The sequence below is a fragment of the Hemiscyllium ocellatum genome, chromosome 17, assembly GCF_020745735.1.
Source record: "Hemiscyllium ocellatum isolate sHemOce1 chromosome 17, sHemOce1.pat.X.cur, whole genome shotgun sequence".
Lineage (NCBI taxonomy): Eukaryota > Metazoa > Chordata > Chondrichthyes > Orectolobiformes > Hemiscylliidae > Hemiscyllium > Hemiscyllium ocellatum.
This window is the reverse complement of record NC_083417.1, coordinates 27,460,260-27,486,412: the sequence shown is the minus strand read 5'-3', so window position 1 is coordinate 27,486,412 and position 26,153 is coordinate 27,460,260. Positions and strand designations below refer to the sequence as shown.

General features: G+C 36.7%; 1 protein-coding gene across 1 annotated transcript in view; it reads left to right on the top strand.

The window, feature by feature from the left end:
* The window catches only part of wwp2 (WW domain containing E3 ubiquitin protein ligase 2), a 200,460-nt gene that overhangs the window by 159,968 nt on the left and 14,339 nt on the right, over positions 1 to 26,153 (top strand). Inside the window, exons 13-19 of the mRNA XM_060838011.1 lie at positions 10,795 to 10,929; positions 12,873 to 12,948; positions 13,748 to 13,819; positions 15,283 to 15,371; positions 22,437 to 22,596; positions 24,739 to 24,872; positions 25,384 to 25,524. Of these exons, the coding sequence (XP_060693994.1) occupies positions 10,795 to 10,929; positions 12,873 to 12,948; positions 13,748 to 13,819; positions 15,283 to 15,371; positions 22,437 to 22,596; positions 24,739 to 24,872; positions 25,384 to 25,524 (807 nt within the window). The remainder of the gene's footprint in view (positions 1 to 10,794; positions 10,930 to 12,872; positions 12,949 to 13,747; positions 13,820 to 15,282; positions 15,372 to 22,436; positions 22,597 to 24,738; positions 24,873 to 25,383; positions 25,525 to 26,153) is intronic.

Genomic DNA, 26,153 nt, shown 5'->3' with positions numbered 1-26,153 from the left:
GATTTTAGTGCATTTTAAGGACTGTGAATAAATACTGTGTCTACATTTAGATTTACCATTGAATATAAAGAAATAATCTGCATTTACCAACTTTTGTGCTACTTTAACATTATTGGCATATCTCAAAAGTTCTTCACAGGCAGTGAACTCATTTTGAAATGGAGACACAGTTATTCTCCATTTCAAAATTAAACTTTATTTCTTACAGTGGTTCCCTTAATGTGACATCACACAGTGTCCGCGTTAGTAAATGTTTAATTTTCAATTTAGTTGATGCAACCTATTTAACCATAACAGACAATTAAAATCTGAGTTCCCAAGTGATTTTTATTTTACCCCCAATGATGATAACACTCAGAAGCTTCTTAACTGAACACCAGGGGATCAAGTATGATGAATTAGGTCTTCTTGTTCTTTCATGTGGCTGTTGCTGGTAAGGTCAGTATTTATTGCTCATCCTTAGATTGGGTTTCTAGGCCATTTAACGGGCAATTAAGAGACAATCAAATTGCTGTGGTAACGAGCTGGCCACAATTGACGTCAAACACCTGGTTTCAGAATAGGTTTCGGTAGGATTTCTATCCTGACTGCTATCCTGTAGTCCTACAGGAAGTGCCTTATGCAGTGTGTAGAAATGTGCCTTTTTTTTATCGTTAATTCATTTGTCAGTTACTTAGACCAAAGTTACTTAAAGAGCTATATGCAATCAAGGAGTCAATGCTGAGATCAGAAAGAGAGATGAGGGCAACTGATAAGAAAAATGGTTTGCCAACATCAAATCAGGATATTAGTCTTAATAAATTGCTGTTTTTTGTTTGCTAAACTAATATTGTCTCATCAAAAATGTTTGTTCTGTGATCAAATAAGCGATTAGAAATCAAGTCACCAGCACCATTTATTTATTTATGTCAGTTATGTAGTATTAGTTCATGACACTTTGTTTCATTAACCATAGCACGATGAACTCCACATAGAATTGTGCATAATTTCTAATATGGTTTTTGCTGAGCAGACAGCTTCAATTAGTGAATTGCATATCACAGTTAGTAATGCAGTAATGGAGCTCATTGTTGATGTTGACTAAATCTGTGCATGAACCTGTTGATTTCAGTGGCGAAAATTTCGGTCACCTTTAATAGAAAATGGCAGACAACTGTGGGACATGCTTATTCGCTGCACCTTAAAAGAAAATGCTGCAGTGAAAAGACATTGGAAAATTAGGTCCAGTAAATAAGATTTAATTTTTGCAGAGTTAAAAATATTTAGACATTTTTGGCAATGTAAATATCTTGGAGTGGATTCTGTGCATAATGGTAATGCAAAGATGCTTGCTTCTGACCATGAACTAAGTTTTGCTATGAGATGGAGTGAACACAGTGGAAAGAATTTCAGCTCTGTGCAAAAGTAATGTAACTTATTGTAATGCTCTTTATGGTGCATTCATGATATAGAGCAGCCAGTCATATGTGATTTTCACAATGCCCAATCAAAGGAAAAAAACACTAAAAATCTGTTAGTTTTTTTAAATTGAGATAATTGAAGTTTGGGACATAAGTACAGGGTGAAGGTAGAAGCTAAAGTATTTTGAAAACAAAATTTATCAAAAATTAGGTATTAGCTTAAAATATATTTGTATTTCACCATTAAAGGCTCTGCATGATTATTGCATTTATATTTCTGTTCTGTTGATTATTAAATTTTGTCAAACACATTCCTGTTAAAAACCCAGTGATATCTGATTAAACAAGATGTAACTTTTTCAGAAATTTCAAATGGTGACAAAAGGTTGGGGAATTTGAAATGCTCTCCAAGTTCAATAATGACAGAATCTAGGGATATTGGGGGTCCATTCAGGGACCCGAGTGATGAATTGCAACTGCAATAGTCAGTCTCTGTAGAATAGTAGGGTTGAATAATGATAGTCTGCTACTCAAGCTCTTCACCACCACCACTCCGCCCCACCCCCACCCCACAAAATTCACACCAATTTCAGAACGAGAAGTTTCATTATTTTTAACAAGTAACACATTTTTAACAAATTTTGATCAGAATATGCATACTATGAAGTGTTATTTCAAAAATCTGACAAATTATTCAGAAAAGTAATGGATTTTATTCTTTAATAATATTATCAAAACTTTTAAAATGTTTAGTCTTTAAAGAAAAATGAATTCATATTAATTTTTCTAAGATCCTTTTTGGCCTGAGTCTTGTTAAGTATTGTGAATTGAGAGATGGACCCTTTTGCCTGGAAATATCAAGTCAAAATGCAATGTTTTGCTTTATTTTTTTCCAGCATTTCCCCAACATTTATTGCCATTTGAATAGTTTGCTAGATTATTTCAGAACACAGTAGGTATATGAATAGGAAAGGTTTGGAAGGATATTGGCCGGGTGCTGGCAGGTGGGACTAGATTGGGTTGGGATATCTGGTCGGCATAAACGGGGAGGACTGAAGTGTCTGTTTCCATGCTGTTAATCTCTATGACTCTATGGCTCTATGACAGTTAAGGGTCAACCACATTGTTGTGGGTCTGGCATTACATTTAGGTCTGACCAGATAAGAGCAGCAGATTTCCTCCAGACTTTAACAAAGGACGTTGGTGAGCCAGATGGCTTTTTGTGACAATTGATGATGGCTTTATGGTCATTGTTACCAAGACTAGCTGTTAATGTGAATTTTAGTGAATTAAATTTGAATTCCACTTGACACTGTGGGATTTAAGCCGTGACTCCAGATGGGCTTCTGGATTACTAGGCTAGTAATGTTATCACCACATCACCAAACTCATCTCTCCAATTAATTTGTAATTTATGGACATTTAATGTACATTTACACTGTTTCCATAACTTGCCATTTGACGTAGTGTCCATGGGTGTGGCATTGGTTAACCTGACACAACTTTCTAATTTGAGTGTGATTGTGTGTACATTCATTCACTCATAATTCTGGAGCCACCCAACATCCTGTAACAGCAAAAGTTGAAGATATCATCGTTACTGTCATCACAAAATCTGTCTTGTTGCGTTTGACTATATTTTAAGTTTAGCAAAACAGGATCTTCCCATAAGTATCTTGGTTCTTTGAAATTTATATTCTGCTTAAGAATACCACATTCACTCTGCTATATTCCAAATTATTCATACATTGTATCCCAAAATTTTGTTATTGGAAATAAATCATTTTTTTTTGTTTTGAATCAATATTTTCCGCTTCTGCTAGCTCCCAAGGGAACTTTTCCAACAATTAACCCGTTGTTCACTAAAATAGTGTTTCCTCAGATTTGTTTTGAATTTACTCTTCTTAAAGCGTTGCTCAGGTAGAAGGGAAAGAATCAGCCCACGTTCACACACACTCTGGTGTCTATTCATTTGGTAGAGTTTGCTGAAAAATGCACTTGTGTTAATATTAGTTGAGGATAAGACTGTGCTTTCCTAACATGTTTCCATTATTAGATAAAGTGTTGGTAAGCTGTCTGGATTTACAGCAGTGCACCAAGGTGCTAACTTATGCCATGTCCCTGCATGAATCATTGCCTTTCAAAGGAAGTTGGAGAAAAAGTAGAGGCAAAATTAATTGGAATTGGTTGGAATCAGTACAACATGTAACTACTAGTTAGAAGGGCTTAAAGTTTGAGGGCTGGGTTTGACGAGCAAATTTGGTTATTTTAGAGAAATCAGTTTTTCAGGTATTATCTCTGGCTATTAGTTGGGAAGTTATACTGCTGTTAGAAGGGAAAATGAAGCAGGGAACTTAAGCAGCAGGTCTACAAATGTATACAAGATAGCACTCAGGTTTACTGTGGAGAAAACTATTACTCAGATCTTCGAATTTCTCATATTGAAGGGAAATGTATGGAGGTAAAAACTTGATTTTAAAAAACGACGTGTTTGAAAAAGTCAAAACAAAGCTTGTGATTTTGTACAGGAGTGCAGTTCCAGAATCCAGAGGAGAATAGATTGAGGCAAGGGCAGTGATCAAGCACAACTGAGTAGTTACTGTGGCAGTCTATGATGGTGTGGGCTAAGAAGGACAAATTGGCACACTAAAGGAATTAAGGAGTTATGGTGAGCGGGCAGGTAAGTGGAGCTGAGTCCACAAGAAGATTAGCCGTGATCTTATTGAATGGCAGAGCAGGCTTGAGGGGCCAACTGGTCTTTGCCTGCTCCTATTTCTTACGTTCTTATGATGAAAAGAAAAATTACTGTCAAAACTGTAATTTCTTGGTTTTAATTATTCTGCTGACGAATCTCAGAAAGGTTGAACTCATCAAAGTAAGTCATTGTACAAAAGGGCTCACTTTCCTGTTCAATAACTATTCAGTACTTGTGTGAGTCAGTTTAAAATTTAAATTTGACAACCAGCCAAGTGGTGGCCAATTGGCTGTGATTACCAACAAAAAAAACATGATTATCTCAATTTGCCTGTCAGATCAACAGAAACAGCAACAGCAGTTATGACAGCATTGCAGAAGTATTTTATAGCTATTACTATTCATTATAAATACCTAATCAACATTTTTGCTTAACTAAATCGTGAATGGCATTTAAACTTCCCAGGATTCTTTCCTAGTGTTTGCTCTATGAAGGAAAAGGGTGATAAATAAAACCTATCTTCTTGTTTGTAGTTAAATGCCTAATGCAACTTCTGTGAAACTGCTGTTGCTTAAAAAAGAGAGGCAGCATGATTTCTCAGTGGTTAGAACTACTGCCTCACAGTGCCAGGGACCTGGGTTCATTTCTTCCCTCAGATGACTATCAATTTGCACATTCTCCCCCAGTCTGTGTGGGTTTCCACTGGTGCTCTGGTTTCTTCCCACTGACCCAAGATGTGCATGTTCGGTGGACTGGTCATACTAAATTGCTCATAGTGTCCAGGGATGTAGGTTAGATGGGTTAACCATAGGAAATGCAGGGTTACAGGGATGGGGTTGGGGGATGCCTCTGGATGTGGTGGGTTAGTTAGGTGGACTCATTAGGCCGAATGGCCTGTTTTCACACTGTAGGGATTAATTAGAGTTTCCTATTGTTATCCAAAAAAATAACTAACAGTCTGGATTTTAAGCTTCCACACTGATTCGTTTGAAGATGAGGTCATGTAAAATCCAGTCATTGGCCTTTGCACTACATGCTCCCAACCTGGCTGACCTTTATAGAATGCAAAGGGAGAGAGAAGAGAGGAGTCAGGGGACCTGCAGCCTGTCTGTGCTTGTGCCTATTGAGGTCGAGAAGTACCTGACGAATATTATTTTACTTGTGAGGTGATGCCATATAATATGGGTAGTGTGGCAAATTCAGCAACATGGGCTGGTGTTGAGAAATAGGGGACAGAAGAGAATTTCTTTGCCCCATGCGTTTGATTATCTTATGGCTAAGTCCATTTCTGGATGTGAGATTTCCTTGTCATTGCAAGTGTTATCTTTTATAATACTTTCCTTTTTATCTTCACACCTCCGAACTTTTGATCTGCTGACCATTGGGACTTTTCAAATAAATTCTTAACATAGGCCTTGCAAAATCCAGCCCAATGTTGATCAGTGCCTATTGGGTTGCAGGATCTCGATCACTCATCAGATGGAGGTGCCAGTGTTGGACTGGAGTGGACAAAGTTTAAAAATCACACAACACCAGGTTCTAGTCCAGCAGGTTTATTTAAAAGTACAAACTTTTGGAGTGCTGCTTTTTGATCAAAGTGTAATGTATCTGCAAATATAAATGCAGATTCACCCAGAGATGTATATGTCTGCGTGCATGTATATGGTGTGTGAGGGAGAGAGAGAGAGGTGTGTCTGTGTGTGTGTAAGAGTGTAGAGTGTTGTGGGGTCACCTGTAGCCTGTATGTCCTTTGTACCTGCCCCACTAGCAATCTGTTGAGCTCCAAAAACTTGTACTTTCAAGTAAACCTGTTGGACTAGAACCTGGTATTGTGTGATTTTTTACTTTAACCTCTCATAGCAGCACAAAGACCGTCACAGTGTGTTACTGTACGTCATCTTGGTTTTCTTTATTGTCAGACGGGGAACAATGATTTTATGCTATCCTGCAAAATTTGAAAACCATTTTCTATCAGCACTTAGGGGTGTTGATGATCGTCATGATTTGGAGGTGCCGGTGTTGGACTGGGGTAAAAAAAGTTAAAAATCACACAAAACCAGGTTATAGTCCAACAGGTTTAATTGGAAGTACTAGCTTTCGGAGCGCCAGTACTTCATCAGGTGGTTGTCACCTAATGAAGGAGCAGCGCTGCAAAAGCTAGTACTTCCAAATAAACCTATTGGACTATAACCTGGCGTTGTGATTTTTAACCATTTTCTAAATAGTCTCGAGGTACTCTTTGTTTCCATAGGCAGTACGTTCCTTGGAGTTGTGCAACTACTATGTCTAGTGGACATTATGAATGGCTTACTCTTGCTCACTAGTCATCCCCTTGAGTTCACATTATCTTAGGTGGAACAGGATGCCAAAAGTAAGCTCAAAGATATATAGATAGACAAACAGTCTGCGTGAATTCAAATTAACCACAACACTTTGATAAGGATTGTCAAAGGAAGTAACAAGCAGAAAATATAGAGTTCACTTGGTGCCAAAAGGCAGAATGTGAACTTTCAATTTCATGTTGGAAAAGACAAACTCATTTATTGTGTCGCAGTAGGATTTTACTACTTGTATTAGAAATAAAAGCAAAGTAGAAACCTGTTTTATTTTAGACACTTGTGTCAAGCACATTAAGTGCACTCATGTTTAGCATAATTACATGCAAACAAAAGTTCCCATTGCCCTGCCTCAATTTTGCATCACAGGAAGAACCCTCTATTGTCTCAGCATGATGGTTTCATTTCCACACTGACTGTACTATGGCCTGAGTTATACTGGAAATTGGGACAAATTTTTATGCTGTGGTCCACACTCAATGGTAACTTGCTTGAAATGACCAAAGTATTTCAGTCATGGTCCCAGAGGTGGAAACACAGTGCGCTAACTTGTTGCCAAATCCATCATACTGTTTATATTAATTCATGTATTTTCAAATGTCTTTCTGTACTCTTTCAATTTCCAAACTTGAAATATAGTTGAAAATTTACTCCCAAAATTGTTTCACTGATCTCTCTAACTAGTCAATGCAGTCAGAAATGATTTACTTGTACTTAATTTTTATATTAGGCTTTCAATAATCTTTTGAGAGTACAGATTTCACAAGCTCTGAAGGCTGCCCAGTGTCGAAGAACTTCTGCTGAGTGAAATCTACACTATTTGCTAGGTTGGCTGACCTCAATAACGATGGCCGTAGAAGACTAAGTGCTCAGTGGGAAAGTTTGTAATTCTATTCCGACCCAGCAATTCCTGCAGAAAATGTGAATGTTGGGTGAGAACAGAATTGGCCTTAACTCCCTCTGCAATTGTGTAGCATTTATTGTTGCCGATTTTGGATAAGGTATAACTCCATCTGCATAGCACCTATGGAATCATTCCCAGCAACTTACTGCTGGCAGAAATTGCTTTTTTGTAATTAAAATTATTTTAACCTTTAAATTATATTACCAAGCAATATTCTTAAGTGGAATAAAATTAGCCAACAAATTGCAGTTTTTATCAGTCTGTTTTTTTAAAATTAATTAGATTCCCTACAGTATGGAAACAGCCCCTTCGGCCCAACAAGTCCACACCGACCCTCCAAAGAGTAACCCACGCAGAACCATTCCCATTTCCCTACCCTTTATTTACCCCTATCTAATTCACCTAACACTGTGGGCAATTTACCATGGCCAATTCATCTTACCTGCACTTCTTTGGATTTTTGCAAGGTTTGTGAAGGTTTGTAGCTCAGGTTGAGGTTTAGGGTGTAGGTTTGCTCGCTGAGCTGTAGGTTTGATATCCAGACGTTTCATTACCTGGCTAGGTAACATCATCAGTGGCGACCTCCAAGTGAAGCGAAGCTGTTGTCTCCTGCTTTCTATTTATATGTTTGCCCTGGATGGGGTTCCTGGGGTTTATGGTGATGTCATTTCCTGGACAAGCATATAAATAGAAAGCAGGTCGCCACTGATGATGTTACCTAGCCAAGTAATGAAACGTCTGGATATCAAACCTAAGCTCAGCGAGCGAACCTGCACCCTAAACTTCTTTGGATTGTGGGAGGAAACTGGAGCACCCAGAGGCAACTCATGCAGACCACTGGGAGAATGTGCAAGCACCACTCGTACAGTCGCCCAAGGCAGGAATTGAACCTGGGTCCCGGGTACTGTGAGGCAGCAGGTGCTAACCACTGAGCCATTGTGCCACTCTAAAGCAATGACAAACATCAAACCTGTGACCTGCGTGGGGATTGTTGAAATTAATCTGGTACAGTTCCAAAAGAAACCTTGGCACATTCTCTGCAAGATTACTGTCGTGGATGTTTTAAAATCTGATTTTTGAAATCATGTGAGTTTGCAAATCTTCTAACTCATTTAATTTGACAAAGCCGAAAGCTATACCACTTATCATAACATGACGAATCATCATTTTCAGATTTTGTTTCAATCATTTCAATTGATTCAGTTTCTATTTGGGTACAATTCTATTTTACTGGAAGCTGCATCAGAAAAAGAAATTGCAGGCTTTGTTGCTTATCCTGTTTCTGGTTTACCCTACCTCTCAACCATGAAAGGTGATGTTGGCGCCAGAAGCATGAAATTGCGGTAGTGCATAGAATAGTTTAGGGCTGAGAGAGAGGTCATCAAAACAGAGTAGCATCTTACATTGTAATTAATCGGAGTGCCTTTTCTCATGAGTGCAGGGGGAGGAAGAGTCCAGTGTTACTATACCAAAGGGAGCCCTTATCCTCCTTGAGCATATTAGGAGCCCAGTGCATGGTGCAAACAGCTGTCTGTTTTAACTAATGTTCATATATTCTGACGATAATGCACATCTTTAGCTTTCACACAATATTTACAAAACCAGGATCCTCTTCAGCGGTGAGGGGTGAGGAAATGTTATCTTCCACAAATGCTTTTTGCAGATAAAATCTATGCATAGGTGAAACATAAATTTGTAATGTAATTGCCTCTTGACATAGTCAGTGAAAACTTCATCCAACTGAGCTGGACCAGCCAGCAAGATGACATCGCAGTCCATGAATTATTAGCTGACCATTGCTGTTTAGGGAGTCAATGTTACAAAAATGGCCATTAATCCTCTCTCTCCCCTGCACACAAACACAGACCAGGGAGGATAGAAAGTACTTGTATCACAGCTATTCTATGGCAGACACTTCACATAATGTGGTACCAAGCAGGGACAGAGGAGCTGGAAATTTTGAGTTAAGAAACTGAGAGGCAGTTTGGGGTTTAGGCTATATTTTTCTTCAACACAACAGCAACATTTTACCTGTGCAGCAGGGTCCTGGTTGTGATTTTATAAGTAGGTGCTGTTGAAAATGCTCAAGTTCTCTGACCAATAGATTAATGCAGGGACAGGTATGTAAATTTGTTTGCCTTATGCTGCAAGTCTGAAAAAATTGCCTGCCCTACCTTCCACTCTACAAGAACAAAATTTGCCATGAACTCTCAATAAACACAGCTTTGTATATGGCAAAGAAGAAAGGGGATTCTGGCACATCTTGCTAAATGAATGTCTGTTTTTATTTTTAGAAGAATCTAAAGTAGCCATTCTGGCTTGTAGACGATTAGATCGACAGGTTACTTGTCCAGTGAGTGCTGTTGTTTCTGGCAGTGTGTGTAAGACAATTAATTTTTAATCTCAAGGTGTGGATTCAAACGTTTCTGTACTTACAGCATGATATTATGTAGCCTGCCATGTATCAGTCACCATATTAAGGCTGTCTTTACAAGCAAAAACTATACTGCTGATGCCTTGGTACAGTGTAGACTAAAAGGAAAAAATGCATCTCGAAGTGATAAAGATTATATTTATCTCTTTCTTAGGCGGCCTTTGTTTTGATTTTCCTCAGCCCCATCTTAATTTCCTAATGGGAAATATAAGTAAATTCAAAAGATCAATATTGAAGATATATTTCAGTGAAAATGATCTGAACTGTTAATTTAACAATGTAATCTCTAACTCTTGATATGCAGGATATGTATCAATATGGTGACAAGTTTATCAGCAATGCCTGGATTCTGTCATTAAAGGTCAATACTCTTGTTTGACCCTGAATGACAATTTTACCAAAACATACTTTTAAATATATATTGATTTTAATGTAATTAAAATGTGCTGAATTGAAATTTTGGCAACTGGTGAAAGTGAAACCCAAATGCAACGGTGGTATTTAATGAGGAATTGTTATTAGACAGGTAGTCTGACTGTAAAGAGCATGGATTTGTGTGTTTCATCATTTGAAATATGCATCCCACTTCGTGCATTCAAATTATTTTGTTCAATAATTTGAAGTACTCTGTATTAGAGTTTGAGAAGTGTTAATAACTGCTAAACAGTTCTGAGTTTTGTTTTATTTGGAATAACTCCAAGCTTTCATCATTTTTAAACTTAAGGAAACTTAAATTTAGAAATGCTACCACAATTCTCGTAGGGAACCTGGACAGCCTTGGATGAACTAGATGTCAGTCAACATTGGTAATCACTGGGCTCCTAATAAATGAAAAGCAGTTCTTCCTGCAGGGGAAAAAAAAGCTGAGAGTTATTCAGGAAGTGAATCTGCTTTTGAGCAGATCTTAGTCTATGCAGTACACAGTTATATAACTTTAAACCAGTTGATATTCAATATGTCTAATTTTAGTCCAGATATTGTTCAAAGATATTCCTATAACATGAGCCAAAATTGGGTTTTCATAGGATGATCCAAGAATCCCCGCTGCCACCTGGATGGGAGATGAAATATACAAATGAAGGTGTTCGATATTTTGTGGACCATAACTCTCGATCCACCACCTTTAAAGATCCTCGAACTGGATTTGATTCCACTTCTAGGTAAATATGATTTCTGTTTAGGTTTATTGCAATTTTATATTTGCACTGTGCCAAAATTATGAAAATATAAACATTCCAGCATATTTACACATAAATTGGATGATTTATTTTTGTGACTTATATCCAATGGCATTCTTTGCAATGCTGCTATTACCAAAGATAATTTGCCATTTAAAATGGAAAAGCATTGATTGGAATGGATTGAGCCTTGTAGTAAATTTGGTTTAAGGAGAAATTACTGCTTTAGTAATTAAGCTTTTTCTTTAAAATATTCCATTCCCAAGATCAGTCATGCCTATATTACCAGTTGGTAGACTTCATAACATTTTTTCTGAAGTATTAAAAATTCCCTACTACGCTTGATATCCTTACAAAGCATCTTATTATGAAATTAATAAAAGGTATGTAGATTTATGATTTCATGTTTACATACATAAAGGAAAAATGATAGGTCAGAAGGCAAAATTATTGAAGTTCATTAAAACTGCAATGTGCATTTTTACAAGTTACAAAGTCATGGAACCATATAGCATGGAGACAGATTCTTCAATCCAACCAGTCAATGCTGAACATAATCACAAACCAAACTAGTCCCACCTGCCTGCACTTGGCCCATCTCCCTTCAGATATTCCTTATTTATGTATTTCTCTAAATGTCTTATAAACATTGTAACTGTACCTGCATCTACCGCTTTCTCTGGAAGTTCATTCCACACACGAATCATTCTCTGTTTAAAAAAGAATTGCTCCTCACATTTTTTTTTATCTTTCTTCTTTCACCTTTAAACATATGACCCCTAGTCTTGAAATTCCTACCTAGGGAAAAGACATCTGTCATACACCTCACCTCGTGATTTTATAAACCTCGATAAACTCAATCTCTTACGTTGCACTGAAAGAAGTGCCAGCTAATCAAGTCTCCCCCTATAAATCAATCCTTCCATTCTTGGCAATATCCAGATAAATTTCTTCTGAACACTATCTCTAGCTTGATAATATCATTAATCATCAACTTTCATCGTCAAGCTGATACCTGAAAATTGTCCACTTTGCATCCTTTGACATCAATGTTTTTGCTTTCAAAAACAATTAAACAATGATAGTGTGTATGACAATTCAGAATTGAAATTGCAGTTTCCGTAGCTGTTTTCCTTTCCCAATTATTCTCCATTAAATAACCTCTTAGTCAGAACCAAGTTCCTCAGCTGGTAGTAAACTCGTGCACATCTTCCGATGCCCCTGCCTCTGTTGCAGTTATAGAGGCAGATAGCAGAAGAATGTCTGGATTTAAATTTTTCTTCTGATTTTAATGAATAATGTGTTTCAGTAGTGGAGAGAACTATTTCACCAATCTACCTTAGAACTAACCTGATTCCTATGGACGAGCATTGTCTGAGCCCTACAGCCATTACTGTATAAGAAATTTCTTTTTTTATACACTTCTAATATGTTGACAATTAGAATGTAGAAAGTTGGTGTATATGAACAGGAATAATTTATTAACCAGTGTAAATTCATTTAATAAATTCTACAAACAATAGATTTCAGATAAGTGACTTCCACTAGTTGACATTTGTGTGGTGCAAATTCATTTAATAGTGTCTGTTGTATAGTGGATTTTACTATAGTGACACTGGCAGGCTGAAGCATTACTTTATACAAAAAAGATACTTGAAAGACTTGTAAACTTCATGTTAATTTCACTAAATTCATTCATTATTTATTCCTTGTAGCATTTCATATTTTCATTATTTTGTCTAAATTAGTGTGCATGGACATAAATTAAGTAAATGCTTTTAAGTTTCGCTGAATTACCACTTAGAAATTAAATGGTTTTATGCTAAGTAATAGCTGGTGTGAAACTTGTTATGCGAACCAAATTGAACTTCAGTTTATAGTAACTAGTTAATGTCATGACAAGACAAACTTTTTAATAATTACAGTTCTAAAAATGGATCTCCAGCAGCATATGATCGAAGCTTTCGATGGAAATATCACCAGTTTCGATTCCTTTGCCATGTGAGTATAATAATAATAATAATAATATATTTCAATATTTTGATATTTTTATTTATTTTGATGTTTACATGTTTTCAATAATAAAATAATATGTAAGTCATTGGTATATAATGAATTATGCTAATAGGGTCATCTAAAATTAGTAACAAGAGGATACAATTTCAGTTTATATTTTTTCTAATGGTAACAGCATGTGCCTATTTAACTAGATTATTCAGCTCACAATATGATTGCTGGTTAAAGAAAAGTCTTCACACTTGCCATCTTATTGATTTGCAAAGTGAGTTATTTTGACATTTATTTTCTTTTACTTCTGGCTAATGTGAAACAGCTTTGTCAAAATCAGCTGACCAAGTTTCCAGCTGTCCTAAACTGATATTTTAATGGCCTTTGGAGTTGAAACCAGGTTTTTTTTTACTTGAAGACATAACCTGTACGTGGCATGTAAGATAGGGGCAAAATATCAATAAAAGCTTTCTTTGTCTTATTTAAAACTGATTTTCCACTTCTTTGTAACTGGGAGGAAAACATATAGCAGACCAAGGCAGAGATTTTACACAATTCTAACTGCAATTAGAACGCCGAAAATATAAAGTGATTTTTATTTTCATTCTTTTAAAACAGAATTGTATTCAAATGAGGAAATTACATTATTTAAAGCCACTTTAATAGTTTTTTTCTAAATACCTGGCCATAATCTGAAAACAAATGGATTTTAATTTTAAAGTTCTGTATTTTTGCCTCGAATTTTGAATTTATTCTGTTCTCTTATTTTGGTCAATTTTGATTGTTGTTCCAGTCTAATGCATTACCAAGTCACGTTAAGATCAGTGTCTCCAGACAGACCCTATTTGAGGATTCTTTTCAACAGGTAACAAAATTTAAAATCTAAATGCTGGAGGTAAAGGTACCATATGGAAAAAATATGCATTAAATGCATTTTCATTCTTGTCCCTACAAGCAGAGTTACTGCTAAGACTGAAAGCAATGTTGTGTAGCCATTTCTTTTCAATTACACATTGGGAAGTGCAAAGATGTGTAGATGAGTCTTAACCCATCTGCTGCCACTGCTATTTTTCCCAAATCTGAAAGGCGCGTACCCTGATGAGACTTGTTCATCACAATAGATTCAGACTGCTAAATTATGTCAGGGTTCACCAGGTGTCCGCCATTGAGGATCCTCTCTGGGAAACATTGTATTGAGCACCTCTATAGCAAGTCCGGGGTGGATATATTTCTGATATTTGATCACTTGGCAACCCTCGACAGGATGCTATTATAGTCAGGCACATACACTGGACACTTTCTTAAACTAGTTGTTCTGAGAGGAAATCCTTGTACTCTAGTTCTGCATTTCTGAGACTTAGTTGCCTGTCATTTCTGTTGGAAACATTTGTCAATTTGTAGCCAGCTGCAGCTGCTGGAAACTCGCATCTTCTGTCTTCACTTGCTATTACTGCAAATACTAATTTTCAGTGAGCAATCCATATTTAAGCTATGAATTTGTATCTTATATCACATTCAAATTTATTTCTAACCTCGTCATTCTCTTACTCAATGTGAATATCAACAATTTTTCTTTGTCAACTTGCTGCTTGCAGTTGTCTTTAGCTTGTCAAGTTTGCTTTTTCTTTGTTTTAATTAGTGTATATCATTACTGCATATCACTTTGTTTCTCGAATCAATTGTTTTCTGTATCCATCTTATCTCTAGTCTTTATCACTACAATGATTTTCTTATCTGAACAATCTGCATAATAGAATAAAGATACTGGATAAGACTAAGCATGAGGAGATGCTCACAGTTGACTTATTTGTTTCTAGCTTTGTTTTGCTTTTATCGTTTTTGTCGTGTGCATTGTTTGGCTGGAATGTGATGGTTGGCAGCAAAACCCAGCTTGAAATCATTGCAGTAAATGAAATGCTACCTTATAATGACTTGAAGATCTTATTCAGTAGCTGTTACAATCAGTCAGTTATTGAGATGTACAGAATGGAAACAGACCCTTCGGTCCAACTTGTCTGCGTTGACCAGAATTCTAAACTGATTCAGACCCATTTGTCAACATTTGACCCACATCCCTCTTAATCCTTCCTATTTATGTAGTTATTCATTAATAACTTGCAAAGACTAACTTATCTGAATTGAATTGGCACCAGTCACTTAAAAAGAACACTCATTTGAACACTGGAGCTTTCCAAATGTAGTTCCTTACATAACATCATCAGCAATCATTGTTGTTGAGTGTGTGTAAAATGTAAACTGACTAAAAAAGGCCTTCACTTTTTCCCCTAATTGATGACTTTGAAATATATTGAATTATTCAATATACAGATAATGAACATGAAGCCCTATGATTTGCGCCGTCGGCTATATATCATCATGCGTGGAGAGGAGGGTTTGGATTATGGAGGTATAGCAAGGTGAGTAATACTAAACTAAACAGTTATTGGGATGGTAGCTGTTGCTTTCTCCTAGCTAAATAATGAGATTATGGTTGCAAGACTGGCTACAGACTTGGGCACAGACGGATTATGATATGGTTGTTGTTTTACATTTGAATGTGTTCCTAGTCGGATGGATACAAAAAAGCACAGGGCACTAATTGAAAGACAATTATGACTTTATAAAAGTATACTCATGCTTACATTTCCTGTACATGAAAGAATACAGAACAGAGTGTGTACAACCTAATATGTTAATCTTTATAGGAAATATAATTAAAAAAGCTTTTTTTTTTAGAAGGGACTTTTTATAGTAACATTCTAGCTAAGCAAAGGTGCTCTGATTGTGAACTGTGGTTTCATACTACAATTCAGTTTCTGAATAAATACAAAACAGTGTGACATCTGCAACAATCTATAATGAGGTCTTGGTTATCCTTTTGTATTTGGCTTATGATGATTTTGTGATGATGAGAATCAAGATACAGTTAAAACTTGCTAGATATCAAAGCCTTTAAACAGCAAGTTGAGTTGCCATTGGATTAGTGGATCAATCTTCTGTTCTAGAAGTTTGCTTTTCTCATGTGTCTATTTGTGATTTCACATAGTGGATTTGCCATAGGTCAAAGTAAGCTAGCCAAATCGTAAGCGTTCACTCAAAGAGAAACCAGTCGTGAGCACCTATTTGAGATGAACCCCAATAACTTTGTGCTTGTCTTTTCACATCGTCATTCAGCACAGAACAGCTCTTTTGGCTCATCAAGTCTGAGCGAACCTATTTACAGTAATCAACAGCTTTGTGGCCCATAGTTTTGAGTGTCATGTCATTTCAAGTGCTCATCCACAAGCTTTTTAAAGGTTGTGAGGTTTCACATTTCTCCTGCCTCTCAGGCAGTCCATTTTAGATTCCCACCATCCTCTGGATGAAAAACGTTTTCCTCAAATCCCCTCTGAGCCTCCTGCCCCTCACCTTAAAATAATGCCCCCTCATTACTGAACTTAACTAAAGGTAACAGCTGCTTCCTATCCATTCTTCATGTATGCCTTTCATAATCTCATACAGCTCAATCAGGTTCCTGTCTCAGCCTGCTCTAAAGACAACAACCCGAGCTTATCCAGCATCCCTTCATAACTCAAATGCTCCAACCTAGGCAACATCCCAGTAAATGTCCTCTGCGCTTCCTCCAATGTAATCACATCCTTTGACCAGAACCACACGCAGTATTCCAACTGTGGCCTAATCAAAGTTTCGTCAGGCTCTAACATAACCTCCCTGCTTTTATAATCTATGCTATGACTGAAAAAGTGTTGAATATGCTTTCTTCTCTAATCTATTTTCTTGTCCTGCCATCTTCAGTGATCTGTGGACAAGTACCCTAAGACCGCTGTATTTCTCTGAGCTTTCTTGTGTCCTCCCATTCATTGAGTTCACCCTTGTCTTTTTACTTCTTCGAAATTGCATCATCACCTCGCACTTTTCAGGGTTAGATTCCAACTGCTATGGATCTGCACATTTAACAAACCTCAATATCAACCATAGCCATCTGACCAATCTTTGTGTCATCTGCAAGCTTAACTTACCATCCCCTCCCAACATTCTCATCCTTATCATTTATATATATCTTGATTGATAAGGAACTTAGTTCTCTGTGATATACCACTGGAAACCAATCTCCAGTCATACAAACAGCCATATACAACCATCCCCTGTCTTCTACCACTAAGCCAGATTTGGATCCATTTTGCCAAGTTATCCTGTATCCCATGTGGTTTTACTTGCTTTATCGTTTCCCATGTGGGACCTTGTCAAAAGCTTTGCTGAAATCCAATCAACTAAATCAACTGCACTATCCTTATCTACACATCTGATTGTAAGACCTTAGCTATAGGAGAAGAATTATATCATTTGGCCCATCAAGCCTGCTCTGCCAGTTGATTACAACTGATATGTTTCTCAACCCCATTCTCCTGCTTTCTTTCCATAACCTTTGATCCCCTTACCAATCAAGAATTTATCTGTCTCTGTTTTAAATACACTCAATGACTTGACCTCCACAATCCTCTGTGGCAATGAGTTCCACAGATTAGCTATCCCTGACCTCACCTCAGTTCGAAAGGCTTGTTCCTTAACTCTGAGCCTGCGCCATCAGATCCTAGTCTCTCCTACTAGTGGAAACTTCTTTTCCACATCCACTCTATCCAGGCCTTTCAGTATTCTGTAGGTTTCAATCAGATCCCCCCCCCCCCCCAACATCTTCTAAATTCCACTGTGTACAGACCCAGAGTCCTCAACCGCTCCTCATATGACAAGCCCTTCATTCCAGCTATCATTCTTGTAAACCTCCTCTGGACCCCCTCCAACACTAGCATATCTTTTCTTAGATGTAGGGTTAACCTAAACTGTTCATAATGCTCCAAATGCAATCCAGATCATTTTGGGTCTGAGCTCCTGTAATTTCTTCCTTCACCACCCACAACGGCCTGGAATGCCATTTGTCCATTTTAAGCCCACCAAAATCTTTAATACCTTCTTGGTCCCGATGTCAATCTATTCAAGACTCCTCTTCCCAAATTCTGTACCTACATCCTCTTCCTCTTGAGTGAAGATGGAAGTGAAATACTCATTTAACAGCCTACCAATGTCTTGCAGCTCCAATGCCCTACCAGTGTCCTCCATCTTCAAATGCTGTTGACAGCTTTTATAATAGTGTTCTCAACAGAGTTGCTTGCCTTAAAATCAATTGAATGTATGTGTGTAAATGTGTTTGTGTCATAAGAAGATGACACCTGCATGATCAGAAATTGCAGCATCATAAATCTGCTGGTAGCAGTAGATTAACTTGCTCGAGGTTGCTTAAGGTGACAGCACCGGTCAGGAAACTGGTGCAGTCAACCACATAGACCAGTTAGGGGTGGGGAAAATAATTGAATTTTTCACATATAAAATAATTCTGAACAGTTTTGAAACATGCTATCTTGGCTTTCAAATGGTATTGTTTCACTCGCAACTCATGTTTTGTAACTTTAGTAGGAAAGGTCACAGTCCTCAATAATAGTTATCATTTACTCACAATGTCCCCTTTATTCTCATCATCATTGTTTGCTACCCCATGTTTTGTTATGATTCCAATTGCCCAATATGAGACCAATAACCTAAAAGAATTAAACTTGCCAAACAACTCCAGCAGAAGGAACAGATGGACAAGATTGCACTTTGCCAACAAACCAAAATCAACATATACGAAATAGGAGTTCACAGACCATTTTTATTCACTAGAAACTAGAAATCATAGTTTACGTATCCAGTGTAACAAACCAAGATCTCTCAAATTTACTATCAGTCCCCTTAGCATGTGTAGCCACAAAGTCCTTCATAACTCTGTCTTCCTCAGGTGGAGTTAAAAGTCACAGAACACTAGATTATAGTACTTGCAAATAAATCTGTTGGATTATAACATGGTGTCGTGTGATTTTTAACTTTGTCCATCCCAGTTCAACACTGACACCTCCACAATATTCCTCAGATAGAGTTCAATCTCTTTTCTTCAGAAAGTATTTTGTCATCAAATCATTTCCAACTATATTAGATTACTTACAGTATGGAAACAGGCCCTTTGGCCCAACAAGTCCACACCAACCCTCTGAAGAGCAACCCACCCAGACCCATTCCCCTACATTTACCCCTTCACTTAACACAACGGGCAATTTAGCATGGCCAATTCACGTAACCTGCACATTTTTTGGACTGTGGGAGGAAACCAGAGCACCTGGAGGAAACCCACGCCAACAGGGGAGGTCACATGAGGTCACAGTCTGGTGTCATAGCCATGTATCCTTTCTTTCTTAGAAATCTGAAGTTTTGGTTTCTCTTTCAGAGCCTGTCTTAAAAAATACAGACTTTGAAATCCAGAGTTAGTGGAGATCACAACTTATGCATGGTTCCCATTCATCTGACAAAGCAATGAATTTCATCACAATGTTCATATTCTGAGTTTGTTTTACACATCTGTTTTTTTATATTCTTGATAAATTGCCTGTGCAACAATGGAGCAGTATGCGAAAAGACTTGAAATAGTTGGAGAAATTAGCTACTTGACTAAATATTTCCTGTGCAAGAACTTGATTGGAGTTGGTTCCTTGCACAGTGCAAGAATATCTGGTAAATGCTTATGCCTGATACTGCATTGTCATAGGATGTAAACAAAACTTGTTTTCAGGCCTTTTTTGAAATACATCATCACACACTCTTAACTGATATCAGAAAACTGCTCAAATTTCAGCACCAACTTGAGAGATGGTGTGCATTAATTTTGAAAGCAAAATATATGATATGTACAGCATTTTTAATTTTGGGTATAAAATTGCACACTGAACTGTAGCAGGTGGTTGGCTGCATGAAATCTTAAAATCTTCATTAGAAGCTGCAGCTGACAATTAAAATTTCAATTTCAATATCTGCGATATGTTAATCTTAAAGAAAATTCTAAAATGGCATGGCCAACAAAAGATATTTTTGTGTAAGTTACATTATTGTATATTTTCTAAAATGGTGCAGCTTTTAATGCAGGCTTGCTTAAGTTTCTGATGTTTTGCATTACCTTTGTATAAGAAAGTTGATTTTCAATATTGCTATTCTTTCTTGGTGGGTGAAGTTTCTGTACTTAGAGTCTCCATCATCGCTTCCTGCAGCTGCTTTCACTCTGTGTCCTACCAGTGGTTTTACCCTATGGTAGGTTACGTCATGCTGTTCTACCACAGGGTAGAACCACGGACAGGCTGCTGAGACTCTTCCTGCATCAATGGAAACCATTTGTCTTTGTGCTGAGGTTCTTTCTTATTCTGTACCTTTTTGTTCTGAACGTATGAGCTGAAACTGCAATTTGCTGTTTACAAATTCAGGTTAAGTATAACTTGATTCCAGTTATCTTTTCCGTCAGATTCCAGATGAACTGAATGATGCAGTATACCATGCTTCTCTCTAATTGAAATTTGAAAAGATAATTGTCGTATTTTGGTTTTGAAAAAAGAAGTAATTATGATTTTGCTTGCACCTATCACAGACTTTAAGTTGTCCTGCTCAAATTACTCTTGCAGTGTTCTGGATTGACATTCTTTTCAGCGAGATTTTATATCTAGGGGGCACAATCTGAAAATTAGAGCAAGACTGTGCAGCGAAGTTTCAGGAATAGAGGTTTAAAGCTGTCTTCAACAAATGACAGTTCGTGTTAGATTGGTTGTTAGTTTTAGATCTGATATAGATGCACTTTTGTTCAGCAAAGGGATTAAGGGATATGAGCCACAGATCACTGATCTCATTAAATGGTTGAACAGTGCTCAAGGGCTGAATGGCTGACTCCTGAACCTATGATTGGGCTAGGTTGATGCAGGTTGATGCTAGGTTGATCTTCTTTCCCTTCGTTTGGGAAAGAGACTTAGTTCCTCTAGTGGCCTCTGAGTTAGGGCTTTGGACTGCATCGGGCAATTCTGAGGAAATCTTACACACAATTAGGTCTATATGTAATGCTATACCAATAAAGTCAGTCATCAATTTTAATAAAATTCAATGTGATAGAACCGTGTGACATGGTGAGTGGAGCAGTCTGTGCTCGCAGGCAACATCCCACCCAGAAATGAATGTTTACTTGGGAATAAGATGGGCTAAATTGTCAAGTGTACGGTGGAGTATAAGAATAAACATTGTACCATGTGGTTTGAGTTAGAAAAAGAGAATTATCTAAAAAGGAACATGGGAACTGAAAGGGGCTAACTTCAATGGGTTGAGAGGGGTTCTAGCCAGAGTAAAACAGAACCAAAAATATTCTGGCCAATAAGAGAATAGTGGGTGATCTTTCAGGAGAAAGTATTTTAAGTACAGACCTGGTACATTCCAATAAAGGCAAAAGGTAAGCCAACAAAATTCAAGGCTTCTTGGATAATGAGGAGGAGAAAATATTATGAAACAGCAAAAAGATAATGTTTGATAGACTTCAGGCAAATTCTTCAAAGTATGATCAGGCAGGACACTATAATTTGGTAAGGCATGCGAAGAAGAAAATAAGACTGTCAAAATGAATATGAGATCAGAATGGCAGTTAACACTAATGAGAAGTCAGAATTCTTTGTTTTGTGAACAATAGATTGTAAGAGATGGTTGGGGTCTTCTTGGGACAAAGAAGGTGATATGCTTTGAGTTCTATTTGAGAAAACGTGCTCAGGGCATTCCATATAACCATAGAGCAGTCAGTTTATCATCAGTGATAGGTAGCGTTAATAATAGAGGAAAATAAACAGGCATGTAGAAATATTTCAGTTAGTTAAGGACAATCAGTATGGATTTACAAGACAGATAACACTTGATTAATCTAATGGAATTTTTTAATGAATTAACAGCAAGTTGATGTAGGGAAAGCAATATTGTCCATATTTAACAATTTGTTTGACATGCATCATGGTTAACAAAATTGAGGCTTTTGGAATAGTAGTGTCAAAGTCAAGGTGAATCAAAATGTGCCTGGAGGACAGATACCAGCAAGTTTTGGTAGATGTCTATGGTTTTGGATGCAAGAATGCTGTGAGGTGGGTGTTTTTGCACTGGAAGAATAATGGAAGCAGAGATGATGAATGATTTTACAAATGAATTGAATGAGACTTTAAGGGTTCTGAATTTGCAAAGCTACAAAGGTAGAATGGAGGCATTGCTCTTTCAGGAGTCAACATAAATTTGATGGTCAGGTGGCTGTGAAACTTTAATTATGAAGTTGCCAGAATGTTAACGTATAATACTTTGAGTAAAACATTGAATGTGGTGAAACAAAACTTTCTTTGATTCCATGGTGGGAAGTTACAATTTCTGCTCATTGTTCATGAGCATCTGAGGTTGGAGAAGAGTTATGATTTCTTGACTACATAAGGATGGTGAAAAATCTGTTCACTTTTAAACATGCATTATCATTGCATAATAGTATGAAAGTTGTGTTTTGAGCATACAATTTAAATTGATAAAATTTCAATTATTTATTATTTGAGTTTACTGTTGTTCCATAGAGAGTGGTTTTTCCTACTTTCCCACGAAGTTCTCAATCCAATGTACTGCTTGTTTGAATACGCTGGAAAGAACAATTACTGTCTGCAGATAAACCCTGCATCATCAATTAATCCAGATCACTTGACCTATTTTCGTTTTATTGGAAGGTTCATAGCAATGGTAAGTCTAAAGATGGATATAATTTAAATATAGTGTATGTAACCACCTGCATTCTAAATAGCCACTGTCAATTCCAAACTGCACATGGTCAAAGTTGTGTTAAAATAATTTTTGGGATTTCAGTTTTAGATCTGGAACCTATAAATTTAGATATTTGCATCATTGACGTTCCATTTCTGCCAAGTTAAATGCAAATCTCCCAGAAATACTTGGAAGCAAGCATGTATTTCTATGGTCCTTTAATAAATTAAAGCACCAAAGCATATCAGAACCAATGAAATACTTTGGAAGAACTGTTGTAACATAGAAAAAACTGGTAGTCAATTTTCATATAGATACTTGCTTGGTAGTACAGAACTTAACGATCGCTGAAAAGAGACATAATGTTGAAGCAATTTTTTTCCGCTTCTTTGAACTAGAATACAAGAAATCGTACTGCCAGAAGAACACTAATTTCTAGAGTAGAAGGCTCTAATATGTTGGGCAGTTGTTGGCAAAGATATAGCAGGAACGGTTAATTGCCAGTTTTAGTTCTCAGACCTGGCAGATAGACTTTAATTGGTAAAGGGTGTTGTTATAAAGAATTTGTGTATATATATTGTACTTGTATCATTGGAAAAGAGATGACAGAGACTGACAAGTTTTTCTACAATGTTTAATTTCTCCACAGCATATTTAAGGCATTTATTTACTTTTGTGATGTTGATTGAACCATAAATATATTGAGATCTCTGTGCCCTTCAGTTTCAGCATTTTGTGCACCCTTGCTTTTAATCACTCTACCATTGGTGGCCAAGTCTTTAGCAGTCTGCGCCCTATGCTGATGAACTTTCCCATAAACTCTCCTTCTCTGTACCCTTCTCTCTTCCCTTAAAACTAATCTCTTTGACAAGTCACTTATTTTATTATGTTATTATATGACTTGGAGCCTAATTTTATTTGATAACATACCCAGGATGCGCCTTGAAATGTTTTATCACAGTTAGAAATGCAATATAAATGTAAGTTGTCATTAGAACATAGGAATGTGGACCATCCAGGCCCTCCAACATTTCCATAACTATAACTTGCTTTGATCATTCTGCCTTGGTTCTATGACATCAGTACCCTGGGGAGAAGGCTTGTTTCAGACTTCCAGTACTCTATCTGAAGTAATGATTTCTGACAATTACTTGGTTTTATATGACCTTGTTCTAATTGTAAGATTATGCCCCATTGTTTGGAAATCTCTCATCAGAGAAAGGAGCTTCTCTCTCCACCCTATCACATCCTTTGATTATCTTAAATGCTTCAATTAGAGCACCCTTTTTTCTTTTATATTCAGGAGAGTACTCCCTGAGATCCATCCTGTCTTCACAACTCTTATAACTCAAATGCAATTCTAGCTATTTCTCTACTACGCCCAGTCCTTTCTTGGACCTAAAGTGCACTTTACACTGCTGCTTTGAACCCATTGGCTGTAGTTTTTCCCACTAATTTATCTTGCAATATCTCTACAATTTTCTGCATCAAGCCAAACTATTTACTAATGAAATGAATTGATGTTGTCAGCAAATTTATATATGCCCCTCTGTTCCTTTATCTGAACCACTTATAAATATAATGAGAAGCTAAGGTCACAGTTCACATCCCTGTGCAATTCTATTTATTGTATTCTGCCAACTTGACTGCATACCCATTATCCACCTTCTGTTTCCCATCCAGGCAAATAGTTACTTCCAAATTTTTGGGCTCTCATTGTTACTGTCAGTCTCTCCACTGGAATTTTCTTGAGTGTCTTATAGAAGTTCATATAACTATATCCCTAGACACACCCTTATCAAACACATTTGTTAATCCTTCAAAAAATTCAGCTCGTTTCTATAAGAATTGGAAGAACATCCCTTTATAGATCCATATTGACTCTCCCTAATTAAGTCATCTTGGACAATGAACTAACCAATTGCCCCAAATATGGTGTTACTTCCTTGTCTGGCACAAGAGAGGATCTCAAAGATATTTTTGAAAGATGACAGTCTGCTTATTTCAAATATTCCTTATGACTACTTGGAGGTCTTAATGAGTGCTACTTTCAGCTTTTTCATAGCATTTCTGTAAGCTGTAATATGAAACCTTACTTTCGCTTGTTTTGTTTACTTCTAGGCTCTTTACCATGGTAAATTTATTGATACCGGATTCACATTGCCATTTTATAAGCGTATGCTGAATAAAAAGCCTACAATAAAGGATTTAGAATCAATTGATCCAGAGTTCTACAATTCTCTGCTGTGGATCAAGTAAATATCACTTTGTATTTGAATATACAATGCATTTACTTACTTCGTTGTAAAATGATGCAAATATATATTCTGATGTTTGTGTACAGTTAACCCTCTAGGCATTTTGAATTTAGTAATTTCAATTTTATGTTTCAACCAGTCTCCATTGTTTTGGGAAAACACAGTTGAAGCCAGTTAACAGAGGGTATATAGAAGTTTGGTATTACTTCTCAAAAATTCAATGTAAAATTGAATGAAAGCAAAACACTGCAACTGCCTAAAGATCTGAAGTAAAAATGGAAAGTGCTAGAGAATTTCAGGTTTGGAAGCATCTGCGGAGAGAACAACTATTCTATCATGATCAATGTCTGCTTTTTGGAACCTGTTTCACTCTTCACATTTGCTGCCAGATCTGCTGAGTTTCTCCATCATTGTCTGCTTTTCATTAAAAACAGAAAACTGGATGGTATTAGTGATTGTGTTGTGCTTAATATAGTTTTAAAAATTATTGCATTTTTTTCCTTTTCAGGGAGAATAATGTTGAAGAGTGTGGTTTGGAGTTGTATTTTGCTCAGGATATGGAAATCTTAGGCAAAGTTACAAGCCACGAACTGAAGGAAAATGGAGAAAATATTATGGTCATTGAAGAGAATAAGGAGGAGTACATAAGGTTAATGATTCTAAATATTTTATACAATCTTAATTTAGATATCCATTTTTTTTTATATATATAGACCATGGTAGGACAAATGTATACCAGTCAGATTGTGAAAACAATTACTTAAAGCTGCTTTCTATAAATATATTCTGTCAGTAATATTCTTCTGTAATACTACAGGGTTATGGAAATTTTCTACATTAATCAATATTTAGACAGTATGGTTTGTTTAATATTTTTCAGAGTTATGTTAGCCTAGGTCAAACTCAGTTTTCAATATTATATTTCAAAGAAAAAGTATGTAAAGAAGGAGTTTCTGTGAACACTGAATACAAAACAAGACACTAGGTAATTACTTCACTTGTATTTGACTGATTTCATTGAACCTTGCACTGTGTAGTAAATCATGACCTAGTACTAGAATTCATCATTTGATCTATTATGAATTGTACCACAGAAAAATGTTTTGATCTATTTATAACATGTTGTATACATTACTGTTAGTCATGATACAATTCTATGATGACTGTCACATTTCCACATGACACTTTGTGCACAACTTTTTGATTGCCTTAAATTTATCATAACCAAAGAACCAACAAATTCCGAACCATAGACATGAGTAACTAGACGAGGGATTA